The sequence below is a fragment of the Eleginops maclovinus genome, chromosome 18 (genome assembly GCF_036324505.1).
Source record: "Eleginops maclovinus isolate JMC-PN-2008 ecotype Puerto Natales chromosome 18, JC_Emac_rtc_rv5, whole genome shotgun sequence".
Lineage (NCBI taxonomy): Eukaryota > Metazoa > Chordata > Actinopteri > Perciformes > Eleginopidae > Eleginops > Eleginops maclovinus.
The window spans coordinates 23,104,497-23,122,955 of record NC_086366.1 but is presented as its reverse complement, the minus strand read 5'-3'; the positions used below and the strand labels follow the sequence as shown (position 1 = coordinate 23,122,955).

The window sequence follows — 18,459 nt, the reverse complement described above, 5'->3', positions numbered from 1 at the left end:
GATCAAATTTTTAGTTTTTCTTCCACATTTAATTGAAATATATATGTGAGCAAACTCTTTGCCTTAATAAAATGTAATCAGGAATGTCTCAAATCGGAAACAATCTCATCAAACATTAAAAATCCAAACAGACATTTAATCCTGACTTTCATTTCTTTATACATTTCAACACTTTGCGGTACAAATACATTTTGGTTGGTGGAAGGAAAAAGGGGAATATTTTCAACGCACATTTTCATACACATTTTGTACTTTCTTCTATCTATTAGTAGGACTTGCGGGACTTGGTAGTAACAGATTACATGTTAATGAGGAAGCATGTTTGCAATTCAACTCAATTTACAGTTTACATTTTACAGTTATAATCATAATATTTGAAATGGGATGCCCATAATCTACCCAAAACTATAGAATAGGGGCCCAGACACTCTACAGAAAGTATTTCAAACATATATTACTAACACTTTTAATAGAAAGTTTATGTAATATACAGCCTAATTTACAAGCTAAACAAATACCTTAACACCATCAATATACCCTTAAAAATAAACTCATCTAACCCTTACTTCTAATTGGTCACTTAACAGATATGTCATCATTATAAAAATTGGTCTTAAATAGGTCAAATATAACAAACACTGACATTAAAGTGTGTTAAGACAATAAAGCTCAATGGCTCAGGGGAATAAGTTAATATACGAATAAAATGTATTATCACACACACGCATACAAATGTATGAATAGCCACAATTATTTTTAACCCTGAAGTCATCGACTTATGTATGAATTTCACAAATATTCCTCATTTATCACCCTCTTTACTTAGTTAAGAACGTGAATTTTGGCTGTGTAGGACATTACCAGGCTGCCTCCTCCTTACCTCCATCCAGGCCAGAGGAGGTGTCAGTATTAATGCATCAGGACATGCAGCTGTGCGGCCTGCTCCTGCATGCACACGGCTGCACCAGTACCCCAAACACACACACACACACACACACACACACACACACACACACACACACCCCCACACACACACCCACACATACACACACACCGACACACACACACTGAGTGGAGCAACAGGTTTGGCCCCTAGAGTGGGGGCTGATATCATATGCTTTCACGCTATACTTGCACAGGAGTGCCCAGGCACCATCTGTCTGTCTGTGCAGCCAGTCCTCTCTATCTGTGTGTGTGTGTGTGTGTGTGTGTGTGTGTGTGTGTGTGTGTGTGTGTGTGTGTGTGTGTGTGTGTGTGTGTGTGTGTGTGTGTGTGTGTGTGTGTGTGTGTGTGTGTGTGTGTGTCGGATAGAGAGAGAGAGAGAGAGAGAGAGAGGATGGTCCGGCAGCTGTATTTACACCTGTATGGGCAGATCACTGTTGGCAGGGCTGCAGAGGAACACACCAGCTGCTTAACCTACATTCCCCGCTAGGCTGTGTTTGTGTGCACTGTGCCGTGAAACACACACACACACACACACACACACACACACACACACACACACACACACACACACACACACACACACACACACACACACACACACACACACACACACACACACACACACACACACATATAGACACTTTGATGAAGAATTGTCACCCTTTGTGTGACCAGGCTTATTGAATGGATACCTTCATGGACTATAGAATATCTACCAATGTGCAATTTCTTTTTTGTAGTTCCCTCACTATTAGTATTTTTTGGGGAGGATACTTTTTGGGGCCATTTTTAGCCTGTATTAGAGATATAGATTTGAAATGGGGAGCTAGAAGGGATGACATGAGTAAAGTGACAGCAGGCCAGATTCGAACCTGTGTCCTCCTCAGCGTTGACTCCAAGTTTTACCAAGAAGGCAATGCAACAGCCAGTGGTGACATTTAATCATCTACATTTACTCAAGAGTTGTACTTTAGTGCTTCCATTAGACCCCTTTGTTTACTTCCTTATTATAGTCACATCATTATGAAATACTCAAGTTTCTATTGGCTCCAAGACATTGTATGAGATGGCGGGGACATCTGTAAGCGGTTGAACAATCACAACAGAGCCGGCATGCTAACCAATCACAGCAGACTTGGCTCTGGTTTCGGACAGAGGGTGCTGCAGCACAGGCAGTATGAGAAAAATGAAGACCTTTTTGAACATTAAAAAATGGAAACATGTCACAGAAGAAGCACAAAATAGAAATATGAACCTGAAAATGATCATACTTATAAAATCTGAGTACTTCTTCCACCACTGGCCCGGGCCGGCATTTTATATTTCAAAGTAAACATTCAAGCACCCTTCTCACTTACATCCGGTACAGTCGGATGTAGCTTAGCATCCCCCTGATAACCCCCATCCAAAAGTGCAGGTCAGGGAGTGGAGGAGCACAGCCAAGCTTCTGCTAGCCCTCAAACACTTCTAAGAGTGCCGAACAAGAAGAGGATTGTCAGTGTCTGGTTTCCTGTCAGACAAATTTGGTAGAAAGTTGGCCTGAAATGAATGAAATCTTCAGAAAGAAGAAGGACCTTTGTCGCCAAATCAAAAGACTCTTTTGGTGAACTGGCACTGTAGACTCTGTCAAAAGATTAAGAGAGAAATGTGCAGCTCCAAAAAAAAAAGACCAGAGTTGTCAGAGGGTTTAACCCAGCAAATCTGAAAGTGACACATTTTAAATTTACAAGCAGACAAACTATTGCACACTTATCCCATCTACACACTTTAATACCAACAAATGAAAATCCAAATGGAAAGACGTGCAAAACAAAACACCACACTCGACCAAATCCTGCTGATGACAAATGCAAATGGAGTGCAGGCAAGGTAACGATAAAGACAACAGAGAAGAGAGAATTAATGAGACCCTGTGACATGGTGCAGATGTGCCCTCAGATTACTCTAATACGTCCAGCCCAGTGCTAGAGCCATTGTCGTACAGAGCCTCGCTGAGAGCGGATGGGCTTTAAAGATGCAGTTTGTGACATCACATGGCAGCAAGACTAAACCATTTGCACAAATCACCTTACCTCCCTCCCGTTTTAATGACCCAGGCGGAGCTGCTATTAAAGCCAAAAGGTTAAGAGATGAATGTGAAAACGATTATTCTCTGGGAGTGGGGTCGTCGCCCTCACAGGTCGATAATGCTCGGCTCTTTTCCACTCCCGCCTGATCTCAGTAACACTCCCACTGGCTTCCCTTCTCCCCTTTTACTCCACTGACCCATGCTTTACTTGTGTTTCCCAAAATGCCACTGACCTGGGACTTTTCTTCACCAAAACGGCTGGCTTTGGCATTGCGTCACAAAACACGGCATCCTTTGCCTTTGCTATGGTCACAACGGCAAGCTCCACATGGAGCACCTCCTTTTTTTTAAGCAGTGTGCAATGTTAGATTTTTAAACCTGAGCGTCAGCCACCTGTCACCCAGCCGAAATGCAATGCAAAGTAGCCAATACAAATTGTACACCAATCATTATTGCACTGCTACAGCATAGGCTCGGTCAACATTTTTTGGACATATTTGCCTTTTAATGGACAGCAGAGACAGACAGTTTATTTAGGTAGACAATAAAAGCGATATCATGCACCAAAAGTTCCCAGCTGATCAGGGGTTGGACAACTGTATAGTTTAATTTTTGAGGATACTGTACTTTATTATACATACTAGGTCTTGGGAGACACTTTTTTGTGGCTTTTTTGTTCAAGTTGTCTCCTTGTTAAAGTTACTCAAATTATAATATTTTCAATTAATGTTAAGCAACTATGGTAAAAAAGCCATTTATTAATGGCTGTTTTGAGTATGCGTGTATATGGGGCCACAGTGAACCCTTAGCCAAAAAACTCAGAGTGAAAGGACTTTATGAGAATGTTCTCCGCATTTTTTTTAACTAGACAGTTGTTCTTTAACTTCTACTGCCATTAACTCCCATCAATGTGTAAGCCACTAACAGTATATTTCACTAACAATAACTTCCAAGAGAGTAATGGGAGAAATGTAAGTGCCATCTTGTAAACCCCATAGCCTACTTAGCCTTTGCTACCCCCAATGAGATTTCACCCCATTCGTCCATCACTCTCCCATTGGAGTCCATCCATTTACCCAGCTGGAGGCTGAGTGGGGGGCTCAGCAGGTTCGATAGGCTCAGCAGAGGGTAAACGCTAACTCTTTGATAAGTGGCAGTTCACCAGGGGCCTCTATTACATCAACCAGCATGGTCATTTCTCAAGTTGTATCCAAGGAATAAGAAATTCCAAGGCAAATCGTTGCTCCCTTTCTCCCAGCGGAACATTTTTCTACACATCCATGTACCAAGACTAATTGAAGACTGTGTGCTATCATTGGGAGGGCCGGATGGATGCGGCGATAAAATAAGGAAGTGCTGGAGAGTGCTTTGGTTGGCCAGGGATTTTTTTTTTTTTTTTTTCATGACTGGGGTAGGTTGGCTGGCGGGGACATAGTTCAGTCTCATCAGACCTTTATTGCTGTAGGGAAAAAGCTTATTTACTGTAAACTGTTTATGGAGCTCTGTCACTATCTCTAGAAATGCAGAATAAACACAGGAACACACTCCCACTCCTAATGTCTTGTAAACATCAGAAACATGCACTGTTACAAAGACACTACACTCTGGATGACACAAACACACACACACACACTATGTCAACATAACACATTTGCCCACACGCACATTGAAAAGACAATACACGACTATGAAAATACGAAAAGAAGTTGCATGCAAACAAACGAGTTCTTGTCTCAACAATGCCTGAGTGCTGTTGGTTTTATCCGTGTCTCCAGTTTTTATACACATGGGAAAAAAACACCTCTCAATCTCAAACACAATTTCCCATCGTTAGATTTAGACCTACATGTTTCCGCACATTTACTGAACCCCTTTTAAAGAAAAGGGAGAAATGAAACATGACAGATGTCTGAAGAGAAAGAAAAAAAACAAAGTCTGTGGCCATGCTGCATCTGCCAAATATATGGTATCACACTTTACGGAGCAGCTTGAGCGGATGAATCATCAAGTCATCCCGCAGGTTTTCAAATCCATCTTAGTGCACAGACATTCTGTTTCCTGCCTCATATGTGTTGTGCACTTAAACAGACATGTCAAAAAGTATGTAATGTGAAAAGTGTGTTTGCTCAAGTGTGCTAGTTTAATAATGTTTTTTCCGTCTATGTCTGTATCCACCCGCCCCTTTCACCCTCCCCCCACCCCCCTCACATGAAGACCCTACCTCTTTGGGGCGGGATGTTTTTCCATTAAAACTCCATGGTGAGTTTTGCTTATTCCCTCCTTGGCTCTTTTGGCATAATGCAACTGTGTACTACGCTGCAGCACACCACATCCTCTCATTTGTCTCCAGTTATATTTTCAACACATTCCTCATATCTTTTTTCAAACCCTTACATTTTCTTTTTGTGATTTTGAAGTAGGAGGTTGTGTTAAAGCTACTTTGTGCGTTTAAAATGTGCGTATGGCTGGCATATTTTTTTTTAATTTATTTTGCCAGCTATGGTTTCATATGTGAATTAATGCTTTGTCTTTTAGTAAAAAAAGGTTTCATACATCAGAAAAATTGAATGTATAGGGTATGGGAAAGTGACATCATCAACAGAAAGTCGGCCATCTTTGGACGATACCACCAAACCTGTGATTTAACCTGTACAGCAAAGGAAGTAGCGTAATGTTTTCACTTTAAACCTCTTAAACATGGTCAGAAGGCACTGTTGTGTTTTGACATTAGATTATAGAGCGTATTATAGAGAACATCATCGGGAGACAACGAATGGGTTGGTTGGAAGCCATCTGCTGACTGTTACGTGTCAGAAAGCATTGCTGAACTACAGTTACACAAACCACTACACAAGGAACTGGATTCAAAACATGAAATATTGCAGTAAACATAAATATACCTGTTGATTAATCATCCATAATAATCCAACTTTTTGTTTGCATTCAGTTAGCGTAACATTAGCTACTTTTTTTTACTTCTGTCCGGATGATGGCATAGTTGTCATTGCGCCTGTACATCTGTTGATGTTCTACCCAAAGTTTTCTAAATTGCTGTCGGCTGTGGGCACTAACTCCAAACCCCAGATAGGTGCTGACATCAGTGACGAAGATTGGTCCATTTTCTTAATTAATAAATACACATTTAAAATAACTTTAATTTAGTCAAATAGTGTGGAGGAATTTATCTTTTGCCTTATATTCATTTTGGATGCAAACAGCTGAAAAGCTGAAGGATACATCATATTGATTACTCCTGCCTTTGCTCTAGATTCTATCGTCCATTATGGCCATCCCAAAATGCAATGCAGTTCCCATTCCCTAGATTAAATGTCCAGGGGACATATGGTAAGGAGTCATGCACTTCTTGTCTGGTTGCCTTGTGGTTTCTTTGAAACTAGATAGTGACTTCTCTGTCTTCATGTCTTTTATCTTTTATCGGTTTGGACCCTCCATTTGGGTGATTTCAAGGATAACGCATTTTTGTTAATCACATGTTGTTAAGAGTTTTTTAATCTTGCTGTTTGTTTGTTTGTTTGAACAGAGTTATTGTGCATTTTAATTTTCCAATCATATTGTGATGGTCTTTCGTGGATATGGAAATGTGAGTGATGTGTCCTCCTCTTCACAATGTATTTAGCAAAGGACTAGAGGTGAACCAAATAATGTAAAGCATTCTGTTTACTAACTTATAACACAATAACTTAGTTAAAAGTTTACAGCTTATGAAAGTGTATTGCTCTCATCCAACAATGCCATGTTAGATTAAATGAAGAAGAACAAGTTTTATAAAAGAGCAAGCTATTCTTCATCCTGGACCAGGCCACTTAACCTCCTTGATATCCTAAATTTAAAATAATAAATGACAACAGGGAAACAGAATAAATATACATACATATTTAAAATGATTTAAAAACTAAATATATATAAATATATATATATATATATATTTATGTCATTTTTCAAAACTAATGAAATACCATGTCACTATTAAAGAAAACAGGAACAGATATACACAGAGTGAGCAGAGAAAAACACTTCAGTTAAGACTCAGGTTTGAGTGTACTGAGGGGTCAACCACAAAAGTCAATACAGACCTATCTAAACAGTTTGTGCATTCTCCATTCAGACCTTATTCAAATTGTAACAACAAGCAGTTTCAACTCATGAGGTTCAACCCTAACCCTTACCCTGAACACTATAATATAAATGCCACCCTTAAATAAGTTTACTTCCTTTTTAACCCATGTTAAAACATTCTAACACCTTTCGAAAGTAACAAAAGGAATTTTAAAGATTATAAACAAATGATAAAATAAACTAACTTTCACCTTTTGATTTCGCGATGCTCTGAGTTGTAATGTTAAAAGGGCCAATCTTAGGAACTTTTCATTGCAGGGTATGAAACCGCATTGAACGTCTTTTCATCACTGTTTTTGGTTAAATAAGGTACTTCCAGTATACACTTTGAAAAAATAAAATGTTTTCATGAGAGAGTCCCTTATAGAGAGACAATTGACAGTCTCAGTGAAGGGAACTTTTCCCTTCACTGCTCTCTAGCTCCTCCCTGTTGACTCCATTCACTTTGGGGAAATGAATAGCATGTGGTGCCTTTTTTCTAAGTCTTGGGTTTCATCTTTTGTTGTGGTCAGTCACTCATACTTTTTAATTGAAGCGTTTTTTTCTTTCCGTCTTCATCAATCTCCTGCTTAATCCAGGCCCTTAGTGATTTCAGAGCGTATACTTTTCAAAGGTACACATCATTAGCATCACAATCTTGACCGTCAAAATAACTCCCTCAAATTTGAGCTCCTTAAATCTATATTGTTTCTCTAATAGTTTATGTCCTGAAACATGAACCAATATATGTTTGCCCTAATTTAACCTTTAGCCATTTGTTACTTTTTTAGTTTTGTTTGTTTTTTTACAAGTTCCACAAATTCTGTGGTGGCAGACTCCAATCTTCTTCCCCAAAAAATGGATTTGCACCAATATATATTACAGTATTTTCAAAATCAGACTCTGTACACTATTCAATAAACTTCCATGTCTAGTGAAGCACTTGTGGAGCAAACGCAATAGGGAAAGGTAAAAACAGTCCTAGTTTCCACGGTGATGGCCACTCTCCAATGTTCACTGAGTTCCCCGAGTGGTTGTCATTAGTGATGTGGGTTCGAGACAGCCCCAAGGCTGCCTCTTTTCCAAGGGCTGTTGTAAAATAATAAATGTGACGTTGAAGGATGTGTCCTCTACATGATTGCCCTTTCTCTCTTCCTCTCTCTGCTTTTCTTTTTACCCCTTCTTGGTTTCAGCCTTAATAGAGGCTGCTTTTCTGATTTGGAATTAACCATATGGCCCAGAATCAGTTCAGTGACAGTCGTACAGCTCTTTGTCACTGGATGGCCAGCTCAAGTGAGCTTTATCATATTTGTTTACTTCGAGGGCCCTGAAAATAAATAGAAGCTGCCACAAAACTTCCTTCCCCCCCTTGGAGGCACCTCGCGTTAGCCCCAGGCAAAGTAATGCAAAGCGACTTTGATGGTTGATGTTGCAGATTGAATTATGCCCTTGAAGAAAAGCTATTAGCTCAGTCAAGAGTCCTTATTTGTTAAATTAAAAGTGGAAATGACAAGAGTAGTCTTTAGTGAATTAAAGTTGCAAAGAAAATGGAATCAAAGGCAATCGTACAAAACAAGATCATGTGAAAGAGAGAAAAAAGACATTTCTCTAGTGACCCCCTTTCAATTCTCTGTAGTACATTTTTATGTTGTCTAATGCATCTAACTATTTGGTAATGTAACTTGGTGCCAATGGCAAAATCAGTCTTCTAACCCAGGTTTATTCCAAGAACTGGTTGCTGTCCCTCTCATGGATAGCAGAATTAGCCCCCTTTCAGCTGGTGCTTTGCCTCTCTGTTGTAAGGGTAGAAACCTCAACGCTTTTAAGCCCAGTGAAGTGCGATCAAAAGGAAAAGGATGATTCAAAACACAGATGAATAAACTTCCAATGCATCCTAAGGAGGAGCTGTGATTTTTTGGACTGTTGGCAGGCTGTGCATTGGCTGGATCCTCTTCAAAAGTACCATGATCAGAGAGAACATGCAGTAATAGAAATCCCTCATAGCTAGAGGTTAGCTAACTGTACACTTTTGTTAAATTACTTATCTTGTGGAAGCGCTGACAAATAAATAAGCCAACATGAGCTCATTGGTGTAAGCCAACGCAATATCCTTAGCACAACTTTATCTTGCCCTGCATCTCCCTTTCAAAGACTGGGCTTTCTGTGGATATGTTGCAGCTTTCTCTCCTTGACCCATTATGCACTTGTATAGAGGCCTTTCTTATGGCTACCTTCACCACTTCCTATTTCCTGATCAGTCTCTCACATAGTGTTGGCCAAACAAGACATCAACATCTCCTTGCATCCAGGGAGTAATTTATGAGGTGCTGACAGGCTAAAGGGAGGTAACAGAAAGAGAGTTTTTTTTTGTTTTGATCAGGCTATGAGAGCCAAGAACTCATACTCCACACTTTACCAAAAAAAAATATCCTTCGAGACTTTAAACCTGCAACATCTTTCACCACCTAGTATTGTCAAAGTTAATTACTTGACACCCTCCCCCTAAAGATGTACTGTTAAACTACAGTACTCACTTTCTTAACCCTACCCTGCATTTGTTTTTTTACTGCTTCTGAGGAGGACATATTCATAAGATACATCTGTTTTGTTTAGTACCAACCCACTTCAGCAGGTTGTTAGCCATTCATATCGGAGCATTGTTGATGGATGTGTCCATCCTAGAACATGTATATATTACAACCAAAGATCAACAGATGTTGTGTTATGTTTGCTTTTCTTAAGGATAAGTGCCAATAAAGTGATGATAACAGTGATGTTGTCAGTAAGTTGGATGGTCATCGACAACATCTCTTGCATTTTACAAATTAACAGTGTGAACAAAGTGTATTAACTGACAACGTAAGCCTAGTACTTAAGCACCAGTCTTTTTTTACATATCTGCTTACTACTTAGCTTTTTGGCATTCAATTGGTTAATCAGTGCCTATTTAAGCAATTTTGTAAACAACCAGTTCTGATGGATGATAGGTTTATTCGCTATCAATGGCGTCTGTTTTCTAATGTAGGACTTTTTAGTCAACAGATGTATTGCCCATCATTAATAATTGAACCATTTTACCAGAACCAACAGTGATTGGTTAAAGCCTATTGGCTGGCTAGTTAAACCAAGTGTGTAGTGTGCTGTACTGGGAGGTAAAATAGACCACATTCCTAATGTTCCCTAACCAAGTCCAGATGCTCTTCACATTGTATTTATATTCTTATTTGATACTGTGCCTAAGCTGTATAATGGCAGGGGAAACTCTCAACCAAATGAAAACATTTTCAAGGAAAGACAGTCGTTTGTGTCAGCAGTGTGGTTTCCAAAGGTCAAGGTTAAGCATCCCTCTGGGAGTGTGTGACACCACCGTGAGTTTGTGACCCCTTAGCCAACCTCATGCCTGAGCTGCTGTGACTGTGTTTTACTGTCCTGGTCAGTTATAAGGCCGGACAATAATACCAGATCTAGCTTCTGTTCTTTGATCATTACCATATGGGCAGCCCTGCTACAGCTGAAAACCCTTTTTGTGTCCGTTTCCTCTCAAACGTTCCTGACATGCTCAATAATCCAATAAATGCCATAAGTTTTCACCTGTGGCCAACACAAGAGAAGCAGCTTGGACTGTGCTGTTGTGTGATGCATGTTCCTTTGACTGTTATTCTCTTGTTTATTCAGTGTAATTTAAAGAAGTTTATATAACCTGCAAGTTCATCGTAATAAGAAATAAATGTTGTGTTATACTGAATATAAGGGCGACTTTATGTACTTTATCTGTAATATCAAGCCCATTACCTATCACATGATGTTGTTCATTAACTGGCAGTCAGTCAACCAAGCTATGGGACCTTGTGACTACTGAAACTCTTGACAAACTGTTACCATGTAAGCTAAATCTTCGAAAATGATATTGGATGGTGTAAAGGGTATAATAGAGTAGGTGGACATTCTTTATTGCTTACATAAGCTTTTAAGTTTGCCTGCTTTTGGTATTTCCTAAATATGAAGCACCTATGTTTATCTGAAGCACGTATGAATTTATAATCTCCCTTGCTTACCTTCTTGCATGCAAAAAACCTCATAAATGTATGTTTTGAATCAGATTTTTTCATTCATTGAACAAACAGAAATGTATATATGTGTCTCAAAGGTGCCACATATTTCTTGTACTTCAGCATTTGTGCCTCGAAGTCAATTTAAGAGGGAACATTGTTTCACAAAGATATTTACGGACAGATAAAGTTTGGAATTATCGTTTTTTTTCTCAATGGGCTATTGGTTACAGTATCTATCAGCTTAATTAAAAGTCATTTGATTTTGACATGTGCAAACACCACATAGAGCAACCTTGAGACCAGACTCTGCATTATTGTATTGTACTTTGTCTAATCGTGGTACTATTTTCCCTTCTTCAGCAAAGCCAAGCCGCCCCCTCAGATGTCCCCGAGCAAGTCTAGTGGAGGAGAGTTCTGCGTGGCTGCCATCTTCGCCTCATCTCGCTCCTGGTTCATCACCAACCCCAACATGAAAAGAGAAAAAGGTATGACCAAAGCCCCAGGTGCTTTTTGAATTAAGATCCTGGCAATGTTCTAACAAGTCTTCAAAAAAAGTGTTGCAGGAATGAGTCCTAAAACCCGGAAATTATTTAACATTTTACAACTTTAGGCTCCCTCTTCTCAAATGAAAGGGTCTTGTAAGGCATGTGGTTAACACAATATTGAGAGTGTTGTTCTATGACATAAAACATGTCAGTAAACACCCACCTTTTTAATGTTTGAAGCTTTTAAGTGGTAGCAGTTTCTAACAAGCAGCTTAACGGTAACGTGCATCAACACTTAGCTTAAGTTTGTTGATAGCCTAATTTTAGCTTTCTATTTCTGGCGACAGCATTAGCAACTCAAAAATCATAAAAGTGTGTTTGCTATAGATCTTTTATTATTTCAAAATCCACTGGAAAAAATCATTGTTTCATGAATAGCTTTTTGTCCAGGGAGCCCTTGAGTTGCTAGTTGCGAGTTGGTCTGCCAACACAAATATGTTGCAACACTCTATTGCAAATACAAAGAAAACATCTTGACAAATGACAACATGCTTGTAGTTCCTCCCTCATTATTGATAATGCACCTTTTTATTTACCATTTTAAGTAGCAGCTATAACAGTATTCTTATCACTGCCTTTTGCCCTTACTACTGTAGATCAATCCAAGCAGTCAGTCGTTGAGTCTTTGTACATCATCAGCTGCTATGGTACAATGGTGGAACATGTCCTGGAACCTCGACCAATCAGCACTGCTCAAAAAATCAGTGATGACACACCTTTGGAGCTCAATACCTGCCCAAGGGCCTGCTGGAATCTAGCCAGGTAAAACTATGCAGACCATTTTATCATAGAAAGAGTGCCTCTAATACAGTCAGTGAAAACATTTATTTATTTATTTATTTTGGAGCAGGACTCCACAATGGAATGAGCTGCAGCCACCCTTCAACTCCAACCATCCCTTGGTTTTGGCCTCAGACCTGGTGCAGTACTATCAGTATCTTCTGGCTGGTGAGTGCTAATACAAATCTTTCTATTAATTGACCCTATTTACATATATTTAAGTAGCATTTCAGGAAAATATAATGCATATGAAGTCAATGTTAACAATATATTCCAATACAAGCCAAGGCATGCTTGCCTAAGGGAAAGTAAATAGGTGTTTCCGGCGTCAACTCAGTAATATATTTTCAAAGAAGGAAACATTATGAAAGTGCTTTAAGCTTAAATTAACGTTTTGTTTTTTTAAGAACCATGCTCGCTGTACTTTATCAGTTCCCAGATATATTGTCTGTAAGAAATCACTTATAATTACTCTTAAGCTCATATGTTCATATGGCATGTCTTTTGCAAGTTTTTGTGAAAACCTACAAAATACAAGCTTAGGGCACTGAACACATTATAAGCGCTTTATGTGCTGAACTCTGGTAAAATAATAAATGACAGTGTGACAGGCAGCAATGTACGCTGTACATGCAGTGTACCAGATGAATCTGGAGCTCATGTTTAATATGCTCCGGCAAATGCGTCCTGTTCCCCTCCGTTCAGCAGCCTGTGATGTGACAAGCCAATCACAACCTTTTATCTAATATGGGAAGAATGCAGAGCGCAGTTGAGGCATTTTCGAACCCAACCAACATGACTGCAGCTGATCTGAATCTTTCTGTTGTGGGTCTGCTATTGGGAAGCCTGACATTGACAGAAAAGAATTGCAAAGTCATATTCCAAATCAAATAAAACAGAAGCTCGCTAATTTGGTCAGTTTTCCCGGCAGAGGAAAAACACTGTTATTCCTTAATTTCTAGTGGCAAAAATTGCAACATTCATTCACAGATATGAATTATGCTACTCTGTCATAGCACATGTATAATCTACTGTTATCTACACAATTGAAATAGAATAAAATAAAATAGTATAGAAGTAATTTATTGATCCCAATTTGGGAAATGTTTTCGTTGCAGCAGCATAAATACAAGGCAATGTAATTACAATAAAATAGCATTTAAATAGAAAGTAAAAAAATATACATTTGGGGCAAAAACTGTACTCAAAATATAAACAGAAACAAAATATAATGCACTATATTATATGTACAATAAGTGTGAAAGGTGTGGAATATTAAATAGAATAAATATAGAATGTACAGTATGGTATGAAAAATGTATGTTTTTTGCAAATAATCAACTATTTCAACTAAGTATGTATTTTGTTTAAAGATGTATTTCCTCCTTGTTTTCCTTTTGTGGCTCATTTTTGACACCATTCACACACATACCAATACCAAACATAAATTGCTTAAACTTTTCATGTTTATTAGTATTGTTGACCAAAAAATTGATTTGCTATAAAAATGAGTTTAAATACAATTTGCCATTATAGTGTTGGTGTGTCTGCCTGTACTGTATGTACTATTTAATACTTTACATGTATCGAAATATCGGAACATGTCATGTTTTGGTTGCACTTGCTACACAGCATGTATTTTCTCTGTGTTTACTATACGCATCGTTAGTCAAGGTGATGACCCCTGTTCCCTGCTTTTCCATGTTGACTGTGTTGAAAGCCAGTCCTTTGCGTTGTATTGGTGCCACATGCTGGGATGAGACCTCTCCAGTCAACAGCCATAACATTCCCTTTCTCAAAGAGTTTTATGGAAGATACTTTAGCCCTTTGTACTATTTCGCATTTCTTGAGCGATGTCAGAAGTTATCTCTGTTCCTTTGTTCGGTACTCAAGTCCGTCCTTTGGCGGCCACGCTACACAGCAGCTCCGGGACACGCTAGCATAATGCTATAAGATGCCGCTCTCAAACCAATTAGTTGACACCCTAAACTCTCTAATTCAATAACAAGTACAGAGCAGTGAGCACTTTAGGTTGCCCTCTGAAAGGCCAATTCGCAAGAAGCACCGAGTGCACACGGATGGCCACACACGGTATCAATCCACCCCCTGGAATCGGCTGGCGTTTTGAGCTCACTCCATAATTATAAACACACGGAATCTGTAATTAGCTCTCGCGGCTGCTCCGGGGCAAGTGGTAGCTATTTTACCCTAATTTCTCCACTCGTTTCTGATGACTTCTGCACTGCTCCAGGTCTAACTGGTAGGATATTTTTCTCAAATTAGTGCTAATGGCCGCTCCTAGTGTCACAGCAATGAGGACACGTTGGAATGACCGACATGCGCGTCAACTTATTCTACCATTCTCTCTGCCAACATGGGCAGTGGAGCTGGCTGCATAATGAGAGGGATTCATTGCATTAAAATTTACATCCAATTAACAATAGCCAGATATCACCGCCCTGTCTCTTTATTCCCCCGACCATCCAAGTGTGAACAATGCGGGGTCACAGCGCTGTAAACATAATTGTTCAGCCCTCTACCCATTTTGTGGGCGTGCCATTTTCCCTCAGGGTCGGCGTCCTAGACACCACCACCACCGGTAGAGTCTCTCTTGGACTGCAACCTCCAATTTTTGTGTGCATTGCAACCGAGCTCAAGCATTCGACATCCTGTTTCTCAGCATGCTTTCCCCGTGCCAGCCTTCTCCTCTGCCGTTTCCTCCAGGGCTTGGCAGCGCAAAGGATTAGTGATCCAGGAGAAAGAGTCGATTTGACCCTAGGATGAATTACAGCACAGCCATACGCCTCTTGTCCAGTTGCCTCCTGCTGAACATAACGATCCTGCCACTGCAGATGAAACTGAAAAGGCACACAAGTCTTACTTACAGAACCAACTGTGCTGTTTAGGTCTTATTTGTGTGGAGAGGCGGGCAGGGAAGCCTGTGGCTGACCCCCTCCCTCCCTGGACACAAACTGTTTGTCCCGCTCCCCTCTGGCAGAAGGCTTCCTCCATCAGTATCAAAACCTCCCGCCACCCGAACAGTTTCTTCCCTTACCGGCCTCATTAAACAGTAAGCATTACATTAACGCACATTAAGTAATGTCAGTCCTAATCAAAGCTACCTCTTTTAATAGCTTTCCACTTTTCGTAACAATACTGCAGATATTTTATTTTACTTTAATATTCAGTTTGGTTTTTTTATACAATAATATACGTAGTTCTTTGGTATATCTATATTTCAGGTTAATATTTCAAATAAGTTATCTTTTTTTAATAGTTTTCTATAATAGTTTACATTGTTGGTGCTTTTCTTGCAATTTATCTTTGTTTTCATCTCCATATACAACAAGGCAAATTCCTTGTACTATATGTGTAAATCTACTCGGCAATAAACGGGTTTCTGATTCTGACACAACCACTACAAGAAAAGGAAAAAAAAAAGCAAGAGAAGAGACAATAAAGAACAATTTTACGATTAAAAACTATAACAAACAGAAGTAATGGAAGAACCATACTAAGAAATCTATGGATATTCCCTTATGCTAATCATCTAACAAAACAGGTTGTGTCTCGAAATGGTGACACGGCGGCACAAAGCTGGCAGCGCTTGATTGACAGGCCGTGTTCTCTGGTCTCGTGGCTCAATATTGGATGACCCAGGCTGATTAAAAATGCAGTATGCAGGGGAAAGGAGTAGGAAGGGGAGAGGAAGGGCCGGGGTCATGCAAGACCGGAGCCTCCAGGACTGGATGATAAAAGGCAGCAGTGGCGCCACTTCATGGTCACTATCTCCACCTGTCCATCTGTAGCAGCTACTTGCAGCACTCAGACTTGCAGAGGACAGCAACGTGCAGCACTGCCTTGGAGAGATAAGGAAGAAAGAGACACACATTATACAGTATACTCACAAATAGAGGAGATGCTGTAGGGCGATACAGCCTAATAAAAGCAGTCTTGGGCCAATTATTTAGTGTTTGGGGATCCCCCATCTGTAGTTAATGTAAACTCACATGATTTTTGTCTCCAAAAGTCTAAGCCAAGTTTGTGAATGGACATGTTTTCTCTTGGCAAGGGGTGTTTGAGCTGGGTAATAGGGTGACTATCAAAACACCCTCATTTATTACACTTTTGCCCATAACGTTGGAATCATTTTTGTTTTTAGTCACTTTCCTCTTTTTATTCCTATTTAATTTTCACTGTGATATGTTTGGAGGAAATTGATCAATAACGTTTAGTGAAGATATACACTTTCTCTATCCAGAATAAGTAACATTATCACAATCATTTCATAAGAAGGGGTGAAAAATCTTTTATTCCAACTTTATGGGCAACTGTGTATAATCAGACTTTTTATTCAGATGTTCCTCTCCCTTAGGTGATATTAACTTAGCGGTCCACACCATGCTTTCCAACATCTTCTCCCCTCGCCACAGAGTTGTTTGAAGCAAACAACCTGGTGAATAATTTACCACCTGGATATCTGGCTGGCTCCTTTGAGCCTGGCGATGAAGGCGGCAACAGAGGCTATGCTTTTTGGCCGCGGCCCTCCCCTCCCTACCTGTCATATAATGTGCTAATTGTGGAGACTGACTGACTGGCTGGCTCGGCTGCTCTCTTGGGACTTTGAGGCCCATGACAGGCCAGCCTCAGTTGCCTTGTCAATAGATCTAATTGCTCCGAGAGAGGGGCCGGAGTGATGGCCTTGGAGCATCATCAGGCATTTGGTAAAGAGAAACCATGGCGCCATGACTGGGTCAGTAATCAAAGAGATGCAGAGAAAGGAAGGGGTAAGTGTAGCGCTGGCTGAATGAAGGTACTGTCAGTCAAATCCGACTTGAATGATATATAATGACTAAGCTATCCCAATCTGTCAGTATGCCAGCACCTATCTGCCAGAGTACTACTCCAAAAGAAAAGCGAGAAGAGAGGAACGTGAGAAGAGAGATAGGCGGAGTGGAACCTAGCAGGTGAAATGTCTGGCAGCCAAGTGTTGCAGGTCAAAGCAGAGATAGGAAGAATAAAAAAAAGACTAAATTAATCTTTAAAAAATATGAATGAGATAAAGATGAACATAGAGGCCAGACTAGACAAGACAGCTATCCTTTGTCCACCGAGCAGCCAGATCTATCAGATTGTTGTCCCTTATCTGGCCCTGGAGATCGGCCTGTCCGACCGCTGGCCCAAGGCCTCGGGAGGTCGGGCTACATCAATACCTGGGCAGCCTTTGTACTTGTTCTGACTCCCTGCTTCACTGCTTTGGCTAACAGGCCACCAGCTTCCAGTCTTCAGCACAGAAAAAAAAAACACCACTCTGTGTTCAAGACAAATCTGTTCCTCTGCAATGTACATTCTTTTTCCTTCTTATGTCGATCTGCATGCATATTACTGCAGTGCGGTTACTAAAGAAACTGACCAAAAACACAGTGTTAAACTATTCAACCAACCTTTATATTTAGAAAAATAAATTGTCTAGCACCGGACAACAGGATAAGTATATTAGCCGCAAAATAAAACCCCAGACTTTTTATGCATTTCTTCACAAGTTAGCCATGGAACAAAATGTTTGGCAAAGAGAGACTATTGTGCGAAAAGTGTTCAGGATTGTCAATTATAAAAACTTGCCTTATTAACTTTTGCAGTAACACAATGTGGCAAAATGTGCAAGAATACATTTCTTTAGTACCAACTAATGATTCCAATCAAAGTTCCTCAGGAACATTCCTGAGTTCTTAAAATTCAGCACATTATGTGAATTGATCAGATGTGTTTCGGCATCAGTTGAGCTTAAAAATGTATGTATTTACTCAAATGGCTCGAGTCACCTTTTTACCTCTTTGTCATAAGCCGGAGTTCCTTGGGAAATTGTTCAACAATTATTGGTAAAAAAAACATGTCTCAAGTCAATTTAGATTGGATCAGATTAGATTCAACTTTATTTTAAATGCACAGAGTA

General features: G+C 39.8%; 1 protein-coding gene across 3 annotated transcripts in view; it reads left to right on the top strand.

The window, feature by feature from the left end:
- The window catches only part of bcas3 (BCAS3 microtubule associated cell migration factor), a 290,982-nt gene that overhangs the window by 74,496 nt on the left and 198,027 nt on the right, over window positions 1-18,459 (top strand). For all 3 annotated transcript variants that reach the window (XM_063907800.1, XM_063907801.1, XM_063907802.1), the window contains exons 17-19: window positions 11,542-11,666; window positions 12,323-12,488; window positions 12,577-12,674. In XM_063907800.1, coding sequence (XP_063763870.1) covers window positions 11,542-11,666; window positions 12,323-12,488; window positions 12,577-12,674 — 389 coding nt within the window. The remainder of the gene's footprint in view (window positions 1-11,541; window positions 11,667-12,322; window positions 12,489-12,576; window positions 12,675-18,459) is intronic.